This window comes from Rana temporaria, chromosome 5 (assembly GCF_905171775.1).
Source record: "Rana temporaria chromosome 5, aRanTem1.1, whole genome shotgun sequence".
NCBI lineage: Eukaryota > Metazoa > Chordata > Amphibia > Anura > Ranidae > Rana > Rana temporaria.
Window position 1 is genome coordinate 247027286 of NC_053493.1, and position 20901 is coordinate 247048186.

The window sequence follows — 20901 nt, forward strand, 5'->3', positions numbered from 1 at the left end:
TATTTTGAGCCCTTGACAAATTTATATGAAAAATACAGAAGCTAATTTGTATTCTCTAAATATCAGCTACACAAAATGCAAGCTGAGTTTTTGCAAAGATTTGCCATCAGGCACAGTAACTCTACCCTAAGCACACTAATCCCAGTAGTCGTTCTGACGTATAAGTAGAGGGGCCAAGTTTAAGTTTCCACGTTCCCCTTCACTTTACTTCAAAATGAGATACAGGATCCTTTTTTCAGTGTTTGCTAAGAAAATATGACTTGCACCTTTTGTTACATGACCAGGAAGTCAGAGAGCTGAGTTGGGAAGCTATTAGGTTTAAACTTTCCTAAGAAACTTGTTTTTACTATTTTACATCCTACATTTTTCATACATGGAAAGAAATCTTTGATAATTGGGCCCTGACTTTGTGAAAGACCTGCTTAGATGGATTTGTTGTGAGTGCAAACAAGATTACATCATTGGTGAAGTCATATTTAACCCATTCTCTCCAAATTGATATTTTAATAGCTATTTTTAGTAAAGCTTGGTTAATCAGTTTAATTTAATCTGTCTGTCTGATTAAACCATACTATGTACAGTAACCAGACTGAGTTCTTAGCATGCAGTCATTTCAGTGGAAAGTGTGAATAATTTTATTGCTATCTGACAGTTTCTCATCATAAGTATGAAATATTTAGTGGATGTTCGATGATTTCACTTTTCAAATTCAAATCAAATAATAGTTTTTTCACATCCAGTAGAAGGTAAACATTATAATTTAATCTCCATCAGTGAGCCATGTCAATCGTTATGGTCCGTCTTCCTAGGACCTCCACTGATCAGCCAATTGAGACCCAGATGGGAGCTTAAAACAACCCATCAGCCTTTTTGATTGCAAGAAAATTGGACTCTTGTAAATGAAACATGAGTTAGTTGATTAGCTTGGTTTGCCCCACTTGGTGGATTCCAGTCAGATCACTGAGTCAAATAGAAGTTAATGCCGCGTACACACGACCATTTTTTATGGTCTAGAAAAAACTATGGGCCAGATCCACAAACGAATTACGCCGGCGTATCTATTGATACACAGCGTAATTTCAAAGTTCCCCCGTCGTTTCTTTGTTTGTATCCACAAAACAAGATACGACTGAATGAGGGATCAGTCCGACAGGCGTACGTCCTAGTACGCTGTCAGATCGTAGGTGCATATTTACGCTGGCCGCTAGGTGGCGTTTCCGTCGAATTCCGCGTCGAGTATGCAAATTAGCTAGATACGGCGATCCACGAACGTACGTCCGGCCGGCGAATTTTTTTACGTCCTTTGTGTTCAGCTTTTTCCGGCGTATAGTTACCCCTGCTATATGAGGCGTATCCTATGTTAAGTCTGGCCGTCGTTCCCGCGTCGAATTTTGAAAATGTTAGGTCGTTTGCGTAAGCCGTTCGCGAATAGGGCTTTGCGTAGAATGACGTCACCGTCGTAAGCATTGGCTTGTTCCGGTTTAATTTCAAACATGCGCACTGGGATACCCCCACGGACGACTCATGCGCCGTTAAAAAAAACGTCATTTACGTCGGGTCACGACGTATTAACATAAAACACGCCCCATCACATACATTTAAATTGCGCGCCCTTACGCTGCCTAAGTTACACTACGCCACCATAACTTATGGCGGGAATTCTTTGAGGATACAAAAAAAATTTAAGTTACAGCGGCGTAGTGTATCTGAGATACACTACGCCGGACGGAGAGAAGCGCCGCGCTTCGTGGATCTGGCCCTATGTTTTTTACTACGTGATTCTTGTCAAGCCTGCCTTGCCTACACACGATCGTGAAAAAAAAAATGTTCTAGCAAAGCGCGTTGACGTACAACACGTACGACAGCACTATAAAGGGGAAGTACCATTCGGATGGCGCCACCCTTGGGGCTGATTTCGTGTTAGTAAAAGTTTGGTGAGAGACGATTCGCGCTTTTCAGTCTGTTACAGCGTGACGAATGTGCTATCTCCATTACGAATGCTAGTTTTACCAGAACAAGCGCTCCCATCTCATAACTTCTGAGTATGCACATTTTTTTCATGTCGTTAAAGCCTACACGAGACCGTTTTTCACAACGTGAAAAACGACAACGTGAAAAACTACCCAAAAAATAAATAGAGCATGTTCAAAATGTTTAATGCCCATTTTTCACGTCATGAAAAATGCTCTGCATCCCACACACAATCGTTTTTAATGACATAAAAAAATATTTTAATTTCACGTCATGAAAAACGGTCATATGTACGCGGCATAACTCACATGAACAACTGGACCCTCAGACAAGCTTATAAATCCAGCACTTTGTATGGATGTAGAGAAGAGAACACTGCAGATACACAATTACTAGATATGTAGGACTCTCTTTATTTAATCTGTATATCACCTGAGGCAAGTGACTTCATCGGGTACATGTAAGGGTTTACAACCACTTTAAGACAAATTATGCAAATATCGAAACGTCTTGATGAGTGGATATTTGTGTGGAGAAGTGGACATTGTAGGCAGGCTGCATTTGCATACAGACTGCCCTGGGTCATACTCACATGTAATGCTGAGCCTCCATGAGGGACATTTTTGAAATAAAATTAATGAAAGTGGCAGGCCAGGGATAGCAGGATGTCCTCCAGCAGGAAATGAGGTTGGCTCAATCTGACTAACTGTGGCTTTTAATGCACATTGTGAGGCACATACATTGTGCAGTAAAATCAGAATTAGTAGTTCCATTACAGCAGAGAAGCATGTACAAGACTGAAGGCAAGGCTGAATTGAACTTTGAATATCTTCTTTTCCTCCTAGCCATGACAGGCAAAAGGCATGATGAACAAAAGTTAAACAATAAATACATCATAATAGTTTATGTAGGCTACAACAGAACGGCAGAAAATTGGAACTTAAGCTGGCCATAGATAGTGTAGATTAAAATTTAGCTGGTTCAGCAGGATCCATCTATGGCCGTTCCCAATCCAATGAGTTACTTTTTTTTTTTTACTTGATTGTTGGAAAGTTCTGCAAAAAAGTCCCTGCTGTCAGAATACTATAACACAGCTATTAGTGTTTAGCATGTGTACTGTTCTGGCATTTCAGGGCCCCAAGAAATGAGGTTGTCTGCCAGTACATCAGGATTGACCAATTTCCAAATTGATATACTATAGTTTGTAGACTCTATAGCTTTCACATAGGCTAAATAATATACACTGATTTTAGGTAATTTTACCAAAGAAATGTGGCAGATTACACCCAAGGAGACTAAGAACATTTATCTTTGTAGCAGCCAGAACAATCCCAGTGTGACATAAATTCCCTTTCCTGCTGCTTTATTCCCTTCCTTTCCTGTATGTTGGTGTGTGTCGGATGGTAAGGTTGTCCTGTGACGTGTCCCAGAAGATTGCAGAGGGTGGGGGCTGCCTAGGGGGATAGGAGGAGTCAAGAGGCGGCCAAGCGATGTAATGAGGAAGTGTAATGAAACCAGTCCTTCACAGTCAGTATGTTGAGGAGTATTATCTTGCTGGAAATATATTCCTGTAAAGTATAAGGGAATACCTCAGCTACAGAAGGAAGATAATTTGGTTGTAATATTATATTTCAATGTATTTTTTTAGCTATCTTCATCCCTTCTACAAGCTGAATAAGACCAGCACCATGACTAGACCTGCATCCCCAGATCATAATGACGATTGGATGCGTTCTTGTACATTCTGGAAGCAGATCTTTACTGACCCTTCAATGAGCATTTTTCATACCCAAAATAGTTATTTATTTATTGTTCATTAACATTCCCAACGTGGGAGATATTTATCAGCCTCTACTGCCACATAGGCTGAACATCTCAGTAGTATAAATGAGGGACTAGTGTCCTGGGGTGCATGGTAGAATTTTAATATCCTGTTTTATGTTGTCAAACCTGCTAAAATCCTTGCAATGACAAGCAGATCACCATGCTGCTACATCACGACTCCTCTCTCGGGGTCATAGTAATGGTGCTGGAAAAAGTAGGCTTTTCAGGGATTATACTTGACCCTGTTCTCAAAAATTCTGCATGAAATGTATCTGGTCATCATTCCTTCCCTCCATCTTTGGGAGAGAGGGGGGGGGGGTGTTCTGCCCCCTGTCGACATCAAGGATGCCTACTTACATATCTCCATCTTTTCAACACTTCCTGCTTTTAGCTGTGGGCACACATCTCTACCAGCACTGATCTTTTTTGCCAATGGCCAATAAAATGTTTAGACTCTGCAGAGGTTCAGTTGAATCCCAAACCTGAACCTTCAAAATTTAGTGCTGGAACTAACTCCTTACATGGAGTATTTGGGTCTCCTAGATATGGTTCAGTTGTGTTTTTCTTATACAATACAAGACAAATTCCTGACTTTTTGTCCTTGGGTTCAGAATCTGCAGTCCAATAGCCAGCCAAACCGTCACTTTTTCATGAGAGTTCTGAGCTTGATGGTTGCTTTTTTTTAAAGGTAGTTCTGTGTAACGGAATGACCCGTGACACCCAAAGACTTTTGAAGGATGAGGGGTACTCCTGTGCCAGCGTCACTAATGACTCTTGGGTCTAGGGTCACCCTGTGCCCCTTTTGGGCATAGGGTGGGGGTGACTGATAAATGATAATTCATGTTTTGCAGGATATCTTGGAATATTACAAGTTGTTAAAGTCTAACGGACATGTGGGGACACATGCTTTTGAGGTGTTAATTGCGTCTGCTCCTAGACATTCTATTGTGTATGCTAATAACACTGTTTTGTGTGTGGAATGTACTTGTGAAGCTGTATGCGGAGACAGGCTGTCTGGATAATGAGTAGTAATTAACTCACCTGAATGTCATTATCTAAAAGTCTGAAGGATGTGTATTGTAGACTTGTTAGCCCCCCATTGTGTGATGTGTGGGTGGAGTGTGTCTTTGTCCCTGTGATTAACTGTAACATGCTTGTACTGTATATAAGAAAGCTAAGATACCATTAAAAGTGTTTATTCATACATTTTGAAACCAGTAACAGAGCTTGTCGGTCTCGTTATTCTGGGGAATGGAATGGGTCGTGTCTGATGTCTGTCGGACTGTCGGATAAGCTGTCGTGGCTGATGGAATGGGAATATCGTAAACGGTGGTGACCATTACATTCTGTATACACAATTCCACTCCAGATCGTTGTAACCTAACATTCTGGCAATGTGGGCCAAGAAGCCACATTCTCTAGGCAATTTTTTTTTACTAAACCCAGGACCCTGCATTTACTATATCAGGTCTCCCACACTACACAGAACATGGAATTGCAACTGTTAGTAAATATAAACGGCTAAATATATTTTTTCACCAGTAGTATATAGTCCTATATTTTTAACAGGTGTCCACAATTCCAGTTCCAGAGGTAAAAGCTTGGGGTGCTAAAATGAACCCCTAAAAGACTTCCCTTTACTGTGTAACCTGCTCTGATTGTGAGGTCTGTCAGGTACATTTTGACATGCAGCCCTGTTTTACCATTGGGACAGGGAGTACTCGCAGCATCATTACATATATGTGGGGATATCTGTGAAAGCATTGGTGATACAACTCATGGCTTTAAAAGTGTAAATGTGTTATGTGTGTTGTGTTTGTGTCTCTGACCCAGGGCACCTAAGAGATGCAGTAAATAGAACAAATGTCTCCTTAAAGCGGTGGTTCACCCTGCAGAACAACATTTTAGCATACAATTCGGCATTGTAGCGCGAGCTACAGTATGCCGGTCTTAATTTTTTTATCGCCGTACTCACAGTGTAATCGTACATAGTAGATTCTGACTGCCCGCGGGGAATGGGCGTTCCTTTCAAGAGGGAGGGTGATTGACGGCCGGCTCTGGCGCGTCACGCTCCCCGAAGACAGCCGGAGTAGGTCTCGGCTCTTCACGGCGCCTGCGCACAGACTATGCACAGGCGCCGTGAAGAGCCAAGCCTATTTCGGCTATTTCCGGAGAAGCGTGACGCGCCATAGCCGGCCATCAATCACCTTCCGTCTGGATTGGAACGCCCATTCCCCGTGGGCAGTCGGAATCTACTATGTACGATTACACTGTGAGTACGGCGATAAAAAAAATTAAGACCGGCATACTGTAGCTCGCGCTACAATGCCAAATTTTAGGCTAGAAGAAAAAAAAAAAAATTTTATTTTATAGGGTGAACCCCCGCTTTAACCTTTTTTCTGATTAGCTGTACTTCTGAACATTTTTAATGAACGTATTTATGAAGTTGGTATCCTCGACCCAACATATGTATCGTAACAACCGCTTTACAGGCAGACCAAGAATAAATTATGAGAAAGAGAATTTCTTTTTCTTGGAAAAGGCTTGTGAAGAATTAATTAGAACACTCTTCTAACACAAAAAAAATTAAGGGTGCCAAAATATGAGTGTGTTTTCATTTAGAAATTTGAAGCAGCTGTTTGAAAGTATCTGGATACCAACTAGTGTTAATACAAATTACTTTGTGATGTAGTAAGATGTTACAAGAAATCCTGTGCTTTATCTGTACTTCAAGAGTGGATTTATTAAAAACCAGGGATGATGTCACCTATGTTTTGTTTACAACATTTTTTGTTTTGGATAGAATGAATAAGGGTTAAAACGTCTCAAAATATTTATTGCTGTCTGGGACTCCATTGGGGGTTCTTTCTGTGTGGTCACAATGATAGCATGTGAAGCAGTTATAGCCTTTTCCATAGTACAGTAAAGAGGAGTTTGAACTTTTGCTGTCCCACTGAATTGAGTCACCAGTTCTCATTACAGCTCTCCAGATCTCAAGCATCTTAGGGCTCTTTCACACGGGACGTGATGATCCGCCCCGTGAACCTCCGCTTGCTCGGTGGGGATCGCTCCGCTGATCCCCGCTGAGCCGGCGTATGACTGGGCGGTCCCTGTGCAGGGACGGCCCTGTCAGATCTCCGCTCTCCCCTATGGGGGGATCGGATGAACACGAACCATCTGTCCGTGTTCATCCGATCCGCAGACGGATGGAAAAATAGGGTTTTCCCCCGTCTGCAGAATCGGAGGATTGCGCTAACACCCGCAACCTCATAGGGATCAATATATGTCCCTTTTTCATCCGTAAACAGATAAATGAAAAAGCGGACTAACGGTCCGCATGTGTGAAAGAGCCCTTAGGGTGGTTTGTGTGAAAACTACCCCTGCTGCAGTAGGATTTGTTTCTTTTTATCAGATCTGAGCAGATGTATATGGTTAATTTACAGAAAACCAGTCAGAATTAGGTGTATGAATTAAAGAGGTATTAAATCCTTTATAATAATCTGTTATCTCACTGGGGCAATTTTAAGGTTTGCAAGCAATGTTGAGTTGGAGGAGATAAAACATAATTTAGGTTTAGCGTATCATGTCAAAAATTTCAGTAGCAAAAATGTTATTGAAAACCATTAAAAGAAACATTCTTATGCCCCGTACACACGATCAGGCTTTTGCCCGGCCAAAGTCACATCGGAATTCTATCGGAGTAAAAGAGAACATGTTCTCTACCTAAACTCAGATGAAATTAATCGGAATTTGCAATGGAGTTACTTCAATGGGGCATACACACGGTCGGAATTTCTGATGGAGAAAGTCAGTCTGACTTTTTCCATCGGAAATTCCGATCGTGTGTACGGGGCTTTACCTGTTTATATCAAGGATTCTGTCAAGATTAGCTAACATCTTGCTCTTGTACCAAAAGTTAATAGCCTGAAACATTGCACATGTGTGCATCTCTATGCACACGAATGTGCCTGCCCTGGTTCTAGTACCAATTCTGTGGGTCAGATGATGACATTCTCTAGAGCTGGAGATGAGCTTTTGGCATCTACAAGGTGAACAAATCTAACAGGTTTTCTTTTGCCACAAAATAGAAGCTGTGAGTGACTGATATAACATTTATTACCTTCCACAGGTGGAAATTTCTGTGCTGGCTTTGATCTGAAGGAAATAGCCCACAACGCTTACTCTATGAAGATAGAGCCGAATGTAACCAAAGGACCAGGACCCATGGTATGCAAGATTACTTAAATAAATGTTTTTGATAAATTTGTAAATTAAAGCAGAAACCAATATTTCTATTGTTTAGTCTAAATATGAACATGTGAGTACTGATCCTTTTCTTCCCAGGGGCCTAGCAGGATGCAATTTTCTAAACCAGTCATTGCTGCTGTGAGTGGTTACGCTGTAGCAGGGGGTCTTGAGTTGTCTCTTCTGGCTGACCTTCGAGTTGTGGAAGAAAGTGCAATCTTTGGAGTGTTCTGTAGACGTTTTGGTAAGTCTGTGGGATAGAGAGGAATCTCAAGTAATGCATGAAATCAACCTGTGAACTTCTAATGCTATCTAGGAAACATTCCATTTATGTTTCAGACCGACAACACATACAGTTTGCCTTTAGCCTGAATATAATAACATGCCCTGCAGCCAGTTTTATGGGGCTATTTGCTATGTGTCTGGGTAGTAATGTTGCTTTCTTTACTGTTTTCTGACTGTCTAACCTTCATCTGAACAAGGAATATACCTGAATGATGCTGTGTTACTCTTATACAGGGGACAATGCCTGAATCATGAAACACACTAGGTTGTATGTTTGCTGGCAATTAGCTGGAGCAGCTAGATGCAGAAGACGGATGCAATGTTTAGAAAAAAGTAAACTGTACCACATAAGTATGTTGAAAAGCAGAAAAGTAATCTTTCATAATCAATACTTAAGCTGGCCATACATGGCTTGAAATGCAGCGGTTCTTCATCTGTAACCATTCTTGTTCATTAGAAGTTGATCTATCGATTGACATCTCAGCAATAGTCCTGCTGGGAAATTTTCATTTGATCGCTGAGCAGTGTATTGTGACAGTGGGGGGTCCTGCTGACACAGCAAGGAGGTGTCCTGCATCTACATTGAATGTGTGGATGGGGGAAACAGGTCAGTTTTTTCATTCAAACTGCTGGCTGAACAAAAAAAATGAAAAATCTATGTACCATATATATTTGAGTATAAGCCGAGATTTTCAGCCCTTTTTTGGGGCTGAAAATGCCCCCTCGGCTTATACTCGAGTCAGTGTACCTAAAATTAGAGAGAGGCTGCCGGCGTCCATCGGTTAAAACTCCTGGTCTCCTTCTGTCCCTTCCGTGATAGGCAGAACTCTGTCTGCTGAGAAACGCCTATCACAAACGTTCTCCCATCCCAGCAGACACTGTGTTCAGTGTTCCGCCAATCACGGACACCTTTTCATCCTTGGACAAGAGGACGTCCGTGATTGGCGGAACACTGATCAAAATGTCTGCTCGGAAACTGAGTCCGAGGATGAGAGAGCATCAGTGATAGGCTGAACTGTGTCAGCTGAGAAACAGCTATCACAGAAGGGACCAGGAGGAGACAGCGAGTTTTAAACAATGAATGGACGCCCACAGCCTCTAAATTTCAGGTACACTGACAATGGGCACAGTGAGGATTGGCACAGTGAGGATTGGTACAGTGAGGATTGGCACAGTGACAATTGGCACAGTGTGGTTGCTATGGGCACAGTGAGGTTGGCACAGGGAGGTTGCAATGGGCACAGTGAGGCGTGAAAATGGGCATTGTTGATCCTCTTTTCCTCTTGCAGTAGCTGCTGCATTCTCACCCTTGGCTTATACTCGAGTCAATAAGTTTTCCCAGTTTTTTTTGTGGTAAAATTAGGTCCTCGGCTTATACTCGTGTCGGCTTATACTCAAGTATATACGGTACTTTAGTTTTATATATGAAGTTTTAGTGAACTGTTAATATGCTTACTGACTCACAAGTGGTTAAATCAGTATACTACTTTTCAACTCTGGTTGGAAATGCATTTCTAACTCATAGAAGCTGATCATTAAAGCTGAAGTTTAGTATTTAGCGACACCACTGGTAGTATAAAGAGTTTTGTGAATGGTGGAGAGAGCAGAAGGGGATGGATGAGCTGCTAACTTTTACATCACCAGAAAGTGACATTTCAGGGAAGATTTTTAACAGAAACAACTGTTTGCAGGTAATGTATCTATACCATTACACATTCCTAATGTGTGTTATGCCCAAAAAAATAAATATTTTAACCCCTTCAATACCAGGCACTTTTGCCCCTTCCTGCCCTAAACAATTTTCAGTTTTCAGCACTTTCGCACTTTGAATGACAATTACGAGGTCATACAACACTGTACCCACAAATAGAGCTTTCTTTTGGTGGTATTTGATCACCGACATTTTTGGAAAAAGAAACCGTTTTTCTTAGTTTCTGTCATAAATTCTGTCACTGATGGGCATTGATGAGGCAGCACTGATGGGCATTGATGACACAGCACTGATGGGCATTGATGATGCAGCACTGAAGGTCACTGATGAGGCAGCACTGATGGGCACTGATGAGGCAGCTCTGATGACACTGATAAAGTGGCACTGATGGGCACTGATGAGGTGGAACTGATATGTAGAATTGATGGGCACTGATGAGGTGGCACTGATATGTAGAATTGATGGGCACTGATATGCAGCACTGGTGGGCACTGACAGGAGGCTGTGATGGGTACTGACAGGAGGCTGTGATGGGTACTGACAGGAGGCTGTGATGGGCACTGACAGGAGGCTGTGATGGGCACTGACAGGCGGCTGTGATGGGCACTGACAGGTGGCACTGATTGGCACTAATAGGTGGTACTGATTGGCACTGACAGGTGGTACTGATGGGCAGCACTGACGAGGTACTGACTGGTGTAACTGCTGGGCACTGATTGGCACTGTGATGGACTCTAATTGGCATTGTGGTGGGCACTGACAGACTTTATTATTGGGGCACTGATTGGCAGCTGATGGGCACATCTGATGTATATATATATATATATATATATATATATATACAGTGAGGAAAATAAGTATTTGAACACCCTGCTATTTTGCAAGTTCTCCCACTTGGAAATCATGGAGGGGTCTGAAATTGTCATCGTAGGTGCATGTCCACTGTGAGAGACATAATCAAAAAAAAAATTCCAGAAATCACAATTTATGATTTTTTAACTATTTATTTGTATGATACAGCTGCAAATAAGTATTTGAACACCTGTCTATCAGCTAGAATTCTGACCCTCAAAGACCTGTTAGTCTGCCTTTAAAATGTCCACCTCCACTCCATTTATTATCCTAAATTAGATGCACCTGTTTGAGGTCATTAGCTGCATAAAGACACCTGTCCACCCCATACAATCAGTAAGAATCCAACTACTAACATGGCCAAGACCAAAGAGCTGTCCAAAGACACTAGAGACAAAATTGTACACCTCCACAAGGCTGGAAAGGGCTACGGGGAAATTGCCAAGCAGCTTGGTGAAAAAAGGTCCACTGTTGGAGCAATCATTAGAAAATGGAAGAAGCTAAACATGACTGTCAATCTCCCTCGGACTGGGGCTCCATGCAAAATCTCACCTCGTGGGGTCTCAATGATCCTAAGAAAGGTGAGAAATCAGCCCAGGACTACATGGGAGGAGCTGGTCAATGACCTGAAAAGAGCTGGGACCACCGTTTCCAAGGTTACTGTTGGTAATACACTAAGACATCATGGTTTGAAATTATGCATGGCACGGAAGGTTCCCCTGCTTAAACCAGCACATGTCAAGGCCCGTCTTAAGTTTGCCAATGACCATTTGGATGATCCAGAGGAGTCATGGGAGAAAGTCATGTGGTCAGATGAGACCAAAATAGAACTTTTTGGTCATAATTCCACTAACCGTGTTTGGAGGAAGAAGAATGATGAGTACCATCCCAAGAACACCATCCCTACTGTGAAGCATGGGGGTGGTAGCATCATGCTTTGGGGGTGTTTTTCTGCACATGGGACAGGGCGACTGCACTGTATTAAGGAGAGGATGACCGGGGCCATGTATTGCGAGATTTTGGGCAACAACCTCCTTCCCTCAGTTAGAGCTTTGAAGATGGGTCGAGGCTGGGTCTTCCAACATGACAATGACCCGAAGCACACAGCCAGGATAACCAAGGAGTGGCTCTGTAAGAAGCATATCAAGGTTCTGGCGTGGCCTAGCCAGTCTCCAGACCTAAACCCAATAGAGAATCTTTGGAGGGAGCTCAAACTCCGTGTTTCTCAGCGACAGCCCAGAAACCTGACTGATCTAGAGAAGATCTGTGTGGAGGAGTGGGCCAAAATCCCTCCTCCAGTGTGTGCAAACCTGGTGAAAAACTACAAGAAACGTTTGACCTCTGTAATTGCAAACAAAGGCTACTGTACCAAATATTAACATTGATTTTCTCAGGTGTTCAAATACTTATTTGCAGCTGTATCATACAAATAAATAGTTTAAAAAATCATACATTGTGATTTCTGGATTTTTTTTTTTTTGATTATGTCTCTCACAGTGGACATGCACCTACGATAACAATTTCAGACCCCTCCATGATTTCCAAGTGGGAGAACTTGCAAAATAGCAGGGTGTTCAAATACTTATTTTCCTCACTGTATATATATATATATATATATATATATATATATATATATATATATATAAAAATTATGCACGTTTTGCACTACAACTGTATCCCCTACGTAAGTGGTGAAGGTTTTCTCAAGATTACGATTTCCCAATGCAGTTATGTGTGGTCTTGTACGTTTTGATTTGTTTTGTTTTGTATCGCCTGGTTGTCAGGCTGTCAATGTGTATTATTTTTGTATGTCCCCACTGTGGAAAACAACAAAAATAAATTTACAAAAAAAGCAGTGCAGGCACCTTTTTAAAATTTAAGTCTATACCTGGGTTGCTGCAAATTTTTGCTGGACATGCTTACCCTATATTCCACACCCTACTCTGTGAGTACCACACAGAGGAATACCTCAAACTCCATGCTTCCCTTGCACTGGAGCAGGAACCAATTTTAACACTGATCTCTGCATACAATACGAGTTGTCAAAAACAGTGTTTTCTGCATCTATGGCCCTGTACACAGGGCCGGGAATTCCGTCAGGAAAAAAAACATTGGTTTTCCTGACCGGATTCCTGGCAAGCTTAACTTGCAAAGCCGTGCATACAGACGGCCATTCAAAAGAACCGCAGTTCTTTTTAATGGCAAGAGACCTCCAAAATAAAGACATTTCTTGTTCATGGAAAAATACATGCAAAAAACATTTGTAATCTATGATGATTTAATCACTTCAGAAAAGATTTGTACTCCTTCTTCAAAAATCCATCCCGTGGAAAAGTACCAGTAGTTGACAAAATGTTTTTATGTTTTTGTAGTCGATCCTGCTATCTTAAATAAACATCTCATTGTACCAACTGAAGAAGTTCCTTCATTCAAGCATTCTGAAGATAGAAAAGCTCTCTTTACCCTGGTAAGTTGAGCCTTGCAATCAGCTCTCACTCCAATTTTTGTACGTCAAACTGCAACAAATTGGACTAGGGCAGTGAACAACCGGAACAATTCTGTATTCCAGAACCGTGCATTATTCTCCATTCTCATGCAAAGAATCCTGTCGCTAAAAGCCTGGACAGCTGATGATGCCTACAAGAAGGCCTCCCACATATGTATTTTCATGGCAGACATTTTTGGGGAGGCACTTGACCAACTCATCAATAAAGTTAAAGGAGTTTTATTCACCAGTGGAAGAATTAACCCACAACCTCCTCAAAATGCAAAACACACAACTGCTCCACCCAGGTTTCAACTTAACCTAATTTCAGCCCTCCATTTTGGAGCAGGACGTGGGCCATAAAACCTTCCAAGTCTTCTCCAAAGCCATCTTTCCAATGAAGGGGCACCCTCACTCCTAATAGTAGAAGGAGGTATGTTACAGTGAATTGTTAATACAATGGAATACCGCAATCCACAATACAACTGCGTCTTTTAGTCAGTGCCAAAGCATGCACAGGAAGTTAATACTACAGAATCTGAACTTGACTTAATTTCAGCCTCTTGTGATATTTGAAAGATAAAAACAAGTGCCACAATGCAGGTGTAGGAAATGCTACATCCTCTGCCAGCTCAGGAGACCCGGGTGATGGCTCAAACAGAGATCACAAGTTGCATGTGATCATACTACTACGTATTAGTATGGCTTCTCTCAAGCAGAACTGAGCAAACGTTGCCAACCCTGGAAAGCGAGTACCAGTAGATAGCCCTTGGTAGAAGGGACACCAGGCAGTAGCCCAACTTCATTGGAATCATGAGCAACTACACACACAGTCAGAGGAGGATTACTTTCCAAGTCACTTTAACCTCCTTAAGGTTTGCTCTAGAAGGTTTACCCTCCTTCATGACCAGGCCAATTTCCGCGATACGGCACTGCATTATTTTAACTGACTATTGCATAAAAATGATGTCCTTTTTTCCCCACACATAGAGCTTCCTTGTTATGGTATTTGATCACCTCTGCGGTTTTTATTTTTTGCACTATAAATAAAGACCCACAATTTTGAAAAAAAATATATATATTTTTTACTATCTGCTTTAAAATACATCCAATAAAAATATCGAATTTCTTCATCAGTTTAGGCCTATATGTATTCTGCTACATGTTTTTGGTAAAAAATACCAATAAGTGTTGATTGGTTTGCCCAAAAGTTATAGCGATATATTTATGGAATTTCCTGCTCGCCCCCTCCCTTGGACTACAAGAGAGTCAGGACGCCCACTAACACACAGCTCCTTTCTCTATCTGCAACATTGAGAGCGTCCTGACTCTCCTGTAGTCCAAGGGAGGGGGCAGCACAACATTCCACACCAGGGAGAAAGCCTTGCATTACTGTGTGGAGTTACAGACAGAAGAACAGGAAGTGAGGATTTCTCAAAAAAAGTTATTTGAATTTTTTTTTGTTTGTGTTTTGTTTGTCTGGGGGGGGGGGAGGGGGCGAACAGTGGAATGAAGATAGGGGGGAAGGTATTAGAGGTATAAAGGTTGGAGAGGACCAATGATAAAATGTTAGGCCGTGGGTAAGCGTCACCCCACGGCAGGACACTGAGACGGGTGATGGTGTCTTATAAAGGTCATTCTCATTTGTCCTCCTCCCTCTTCTTTTTCTTTCTATGACCGGATGTTGGGATGTACTGTCCCACTGCTTAACTCTCTGCTTTGAGGGGGAAGATGGGAGGTAATGGGCCTCAGCAGTTGGAACTTTTACCTTATTTTTGAAGCTTAGTGTCTTCTTTTCCTATTATTTTGTGTGTTGAGAGGTATGGAAAAGAAGTTAGGTTCAAGTAATTAACTATTTATCGATCTCTTATGTTAAGATTAATGTCATTCCATATGTTTTGTGTAAATGTTGGATTTTTTTTTGAAAAAAAGAGAAATTGAAAAAAAGAGATTGATACTCGCTAGGGCTCTGTGACACATTTGGTGGGTGTGGTACCTTCACTGCTTTATGAAGCTATAGTGGGGAGAGATTTTCTCAATTTTTGGAGTTTATGAGAAAACAAAAGGAGTCAGAAAGACATAGCTCCCCTGAGGAAACCCCAAAACTCACCCCTGACCCTTTAAAAGCAATATGTAAGAGGAAACTGTTGAAGTGTCTTTCTTTGTAAAAGCTGGGGGACAGGAGGAGCTGGAATCCAACCCTGAGCTTTCAAATAATGAACAGGAAATGATCTCTGACTAATAATGAGAGTGGTACCAGACTTAGAAGTCAGATTGTTTTTTTTTTGTATGGAACAAGTAAAAGACTCCACGCTTAGTAGAGCCAGAGAAAACCTTAATTTGATAGATGGCGAACCCATTGAACATGACGTTGAGGTGTATTTTTCCTACTTGGATCTTAAAAATAACTTGTTGTATCGAGTGGTAAAGCAAGGGAGAAGGTGGTAGAACAGCTAGTGGTCCCCAAACCATTTTGCCAGATGGCATTTGATTTAGCCCATGGTAATACAATGGGTGGACACCTTGGTATAGAAAAAAACTAAGGAGAGAGTAACCCAGATATTCTTTTGGCCTGGTGTCTTTTGAAAGATTTGGCATGGATCTGATGGGACCAGTGGTAAAGTCTGCCCAGTGCCCTTAGCACATACTGGTAATACTAGAATATGCTGTACGGTATCCTGGAGCCGTTCCCCTGCGCAATACCTCACATAAGGCTATTGCCAAAGTGTTAAATTCAAGTTGGCAAAATATCACATCAGTACTGAAATAAATCTAATTTCAAAATTAGGTCGACATCCCATTTATGATTCAAACCACATTGAATTCTTGTATTCAAAGTTTGAATACAAGTTGTGATATGTTCCCATGCCTATGTATGATATATGTTTTCTGTCTTTTCCTTGTCACTTTATTATAGTGCTGTCTCAGCCAATGAGGAGGGGAGTCCTGGACAGCCGAGTCTCTCGTGCAACATTGCTGTATCAAGATGGGGCTCAGGGGGGCTCCTGTACAGATGCATAGAATGCATTAAGATAAAACTGCCTTTACAACCACTTAAACATTTTCCTTTCAATTTTAAATAACCAGTTCCAAGATACAAGGGTTCTTGGAATTTGAGTACATTTGAATTTAGGGATACTATTAATGAAGTAGTAGGTAGATAGTTTGAAATTCCTAAAACCCCTATATGCGGAGGGTGGAATTCTACTACTTGTGAAGTATATGGATTGCTGCACAAAAAGGGTGTTACTGATGGTCATGTGGTTACAGTGGTTGTGCCTTTTGAAGGGAACACAGAAGAGCCTCGTGTGAGTAGGGGGCTAGGGTGTCAGTCTTGCATGTATCAATTGTGGAATTGTAATGAGATGTAGAGAGTTAGGTGAGGAAAAGGTAGGAGAGATAGTTGTGAATGACAGTGAACAGGGAGGGGTAAAATGCACCAGAGGGGAAGAGGAGAAGACGCTCTTATTTAGTGATTATGGGCTTGACACAGGAGATACACATGGTTCTAGTTAAAAAACATCTGGAGGTAAGGGGGAAAACTCTTGTTTAGGTAGCCAGCATTTGATATTTGTTACATATAGATGATTGGAAAGACATTGTAAGCATCTTTATGTAGGACTCAGCAGAGAGATCAACTCCCAGCTCCTGTTTCCAGTGATCCGGGTAGTGGAGTGGCGTTTTTGAAGATTCCATCAGAAGCCATGGAAAGGGTATGGCTAATAGGACATTCCTCTTGGCATGCATGTTCAAATGCAATTAATGTACACTAGAGTTTATCTGGTGTATTTAGTGAGGGTAAAAAATGTGTGAGTTGCAGTATCTGCACAGGGCCTAGTGAGGAGAATGTTGGATCTGTTGCAAGTTGAATGGGGGACAACCAGTTGTACTGGTGTCGGAACTGTTTACCACACCATATGTTTTCTTACTTTATGCAGTGAAACAGTTGGTCCTATAACCCCAGGAGGAAATCGCGGTTGCTTAAGATAGGGATCAAAAGTGATGATGATGGGGCTTAGATTCTTTTACTTTTGTTTTTGATGTGCAGATGGTTTATTTAGTGGACAAAGTATTATTCTTGTACCATTACCCAGTGACTGTTACCATAACCTTAATGAGAAATTTTCCTGTGTCTCAATGAGTTGACTATAATATGTGTCACTAAGATATGTAGTTCCATTACACAAAACAAGTAAGACAGGAACCTCTTTGATGGCTATATTTTGGGAAATAGTTGCCTTGAAAGACAAGTATTTTTATTTCAAAACGACATCTGTAATAAGTGTATATATCAATTTTGTTTACATTTCTGTCCAAGATAGCTTTTCTCCACTTATTTGGCCTCTGCTATGTTTATACTGTTGCTGTGATGTTGAACATCTGCCATAGTAGTGTTTGCGTTTCTATTCTTACAAAATACATTCTGAGTTCTTGTTTGTGTTGTGCAAGTGTGCGCCATATCAAGAGAGCAGACCTCACAGCTTCTCAAAAGGCTGAAGTGCAGTAAGTGGAAGAGCACTTAAGATGGCTATACACTGGTAGAATTTCATCTTGTTTTTAGAATGTTCATTTGAATTTGTAATGTTCAGTGGGCTCAAGTCGACATCCATTTTTTGACCACATTGCTGAGAAAATGCAAAGGTGCAGGATGGAAAATGTTTCTTAAACGGATGAATTTCTAAAAGTTTATGGTAGTTTTCATTTAGGAAATTACACCCATTCCAAAATTAAATGTTTAAAGAGAAAATTCCATTTTGAAGTACCTTCAAACAACATTTGTCCAGTTATCGAGAGTATAAAGAATTTTCGAACAAATATTCTTATGAAAATATGTATGAATGTTTATTCAAAAATCTACTGGTGTATAGCTAGCTTAATTTTCATCCACTGAATATACCAGAATCTTATTGTGAAACAATGTACATTTGCTTCTCATGTTAGGGTAGGAAGACTTGCTCAGTTAACCTGACTGCATAAAACTGTTAAAGAAGAACTCCAGGATAGGCAAAAAAAATCACCCATTAGTACACCCCCACACAAAACACTATACAGGTAATAACATTTTGGAACTCCCTACCATTTAGTATGAAAGTCTAATTGAATTGTCATGACCTCATCTCGTCAATTCAAAAGATAAAAGCATCTGCTCTGCCAAGGAGGAGGTGTAACAGCAGGGATTACATCAGGGGTGTCAAACTCAATTTCATTGTGGGCTGCATTAGCATTATTATTGCCCTCAAAAGGGCCGGTTGTATCTGTAAAGCCTCGTACACACGACCGAGGAACTCGTCGGAAAAGACACATCGTTTTCCTCGACGAGTTCCTTGTTAGGCTTGTCGAGGAACTCGACAAGCTTGCTTTGCGTACACACTGTCAAGACAAAATCTCCTCGTTCTCAAACGCGGTGACGTACAACACATACAATGGCAGGGGAAGTTCGATTCCACTGGCACAACCCTGGGGGCTGCTTTTGCTAATCTCATGTTACTGCGTGTTAAGTAAAAGTTTGTTAAGAGACGATTTGCACTTTTCAGTCTGTTATAGTGTGAAAATTGTGTTATCTCCATTACAAATGCTACTTTTACGCCCGTCTCATACTTTATTCTGAGCATGCGTGGGTTTCTTAGCATACACACGCTCGAGTTTCTCGTCGAAAACCAGCCTGACGAGGAAATTGAGACTCCTGTCAAGGAAAAAGAGAACTTGTTCTCTTTTTTTCTCGTTGAGTTCCTCGACAGTTTCCTCGATGAAAAACGAACACACAACCATTTTCCTCAGCAAAAAAGCTCTCCCACCAAGTTTCTTGATGGATTCTGTCGAGTTTCTCGGTCGTGTGTACAAGGCTTTAGATTAGATGTCCAGCGCATCCCCTCCTCTTTACATTAGCGGTCAAGAGCCACCTCACCATCAGAAGTTGAGTCCCCCTCTCTCCCTTACCTCACAGTGCACCCCCCCTTACCTTATGCTGCTGCTGGGAAGAATCTGGATGCATTGCTTGAAAGCAGAAAGTAATGGTCTGGAGGAGGACCAGAGAAGGGCAGAAACTCTTCTGCAGCTGCAGGAGAGGTGCGAGGGCCACATGAAATGGCCTGGAGGGCCTGGTTCTGCCCACGGGCCTTGTGTTTGACACCTGTGGATTACATCATATCATCTTTTCTCTCTCTCTCTCTCTCTCTCTCTCTCTCTCGTAAAAGGAAACTAAAGTTCCCATCAACCACAGGGAGTTGTAGTAGATGTGGGTGGGTACACTACGACTGTACATATTTCATCATGTGTCAGAGACTACCTAACAATGCATTACATCACTGCTTCCTGGAGAAAGAACTACAGAAGGGATGTCCGAAGACCAGTGGCTGTGGGAAAAGGAGGCTTAGCAGCCACCGGTCTTACAAACAGGAAACCAAACAGAATTATCGGTTTGATTTAAAAATGAATAGGCTATTTCAGAGTTCTGTTTTAAAGGCTTCAGGGCTTGCTTACACCATGCATGTTTTTTGTTAAGAGTTTTAAAATACTTGAAGAGATCGATAGGGTTAATTTACTAAATGAGCAGAGGCCGCTCTGTGAGCATGTCAATGTTCCATTTGCCAAGTTCAGTTTGCCATGTCACAGTCATTAGTAAATACAGTAAAGCTGTATTCATTGTAAATATTCTGGTACAGATATATTCAATTGTGGAGAAATTCCTGAGCGTCCAATCTGCCCACGTGGGGGCTTGGAATGGCAACAGAAATCAGAGTAAAGTTTCTTACAATGTCAAGAAAAGGGACAACAGTAACAATGGTCAGGTCAAAGGAGCATACAGTGCCTTGAAAAAGTATTCATACCCCTTGAAATTTTCCACATTTTGTCATGTTACAACCAATATTGTAAATGTATTTTATTGGGATTTTATGTGATAGACCAACACAAAGTGGAAAATAATTGTGAAGTGGAAGGAAAATGATAAATGTTTTTTAAAAAGTTTTACAAATAAGTATCTGAACAGTATGTCGTGCATTTGTATTTAGCCCCCCTGAGTCAATACTTTGTAGAACACCTTTCACTGCAATTACAGCTGCAAGTCTTTTTGGGTATGTCTCTACCAGCTTTGCACATCTAGAGAGTGAAATTGTTGCCCATTTTTCTTTGCAAAATAGCTTAAGCTCTGTTAGATTGGATGAAGAGCGTCTGTGAACAGCAATTTTCAAGTCAGATTCTCAGTTGGATTTAGGTCTGGACTTTGACTGAGCCATTCTAACACATGAATATGCTTTGATCTTAACTATTCCATTGTAGGTCTGACTGTATGTTTAGAGTTGTTGCCCTGCTGGAAGGTGAACCTCCGCCCCAGCCAAAAGTATTTTGCAGACTCTAAAGCCTCGTACACACGTACAGGTTTACCGCCGGGAAACCCGAGGGGAGAACCGAGAACCTGCTCGGTAACTTTTTCCCCTACACACGTCCGGGTTTCTTGACAGGGAAACTGCCATGAGAGCTTTGGTCGGGAATCCCAGCCGTGTGTATGCTCCATCGCAATGTTTTCCAC

The 20901-nt window shown here is 41.5% G+C and overlaps 1 protein-coding gene across 4 annotated transcripts in view; it reads left to right on the forward strand.

The window, feature by feature from the left end:
• Positions 1 to 20901, forward strand: part of LOC120940697 (mevalonyl-coenzyme A hydratase sidH-like) — a 101022-nt gene that overhangs the window by 53419 nt on the left and 26702 nt on the right. For all 4 annotated transcript variants that reach the window (XM_040353689.1, XM_040353688.1, XM_040353691.1 and 1 more), the window contains 2 exons: positions 7925 to 8022; positions 8140 to 8284. In XM_040353689.1, the coding sequence (XP_040209623.1) occupies positions 7925 to 8022; positions 8140 to 8284 (243 nt within the window). The remainder of the gene's footprint in view (positions 1 to 7924; positions 8023 to 8139; positions 8285 to 20901) is intronic.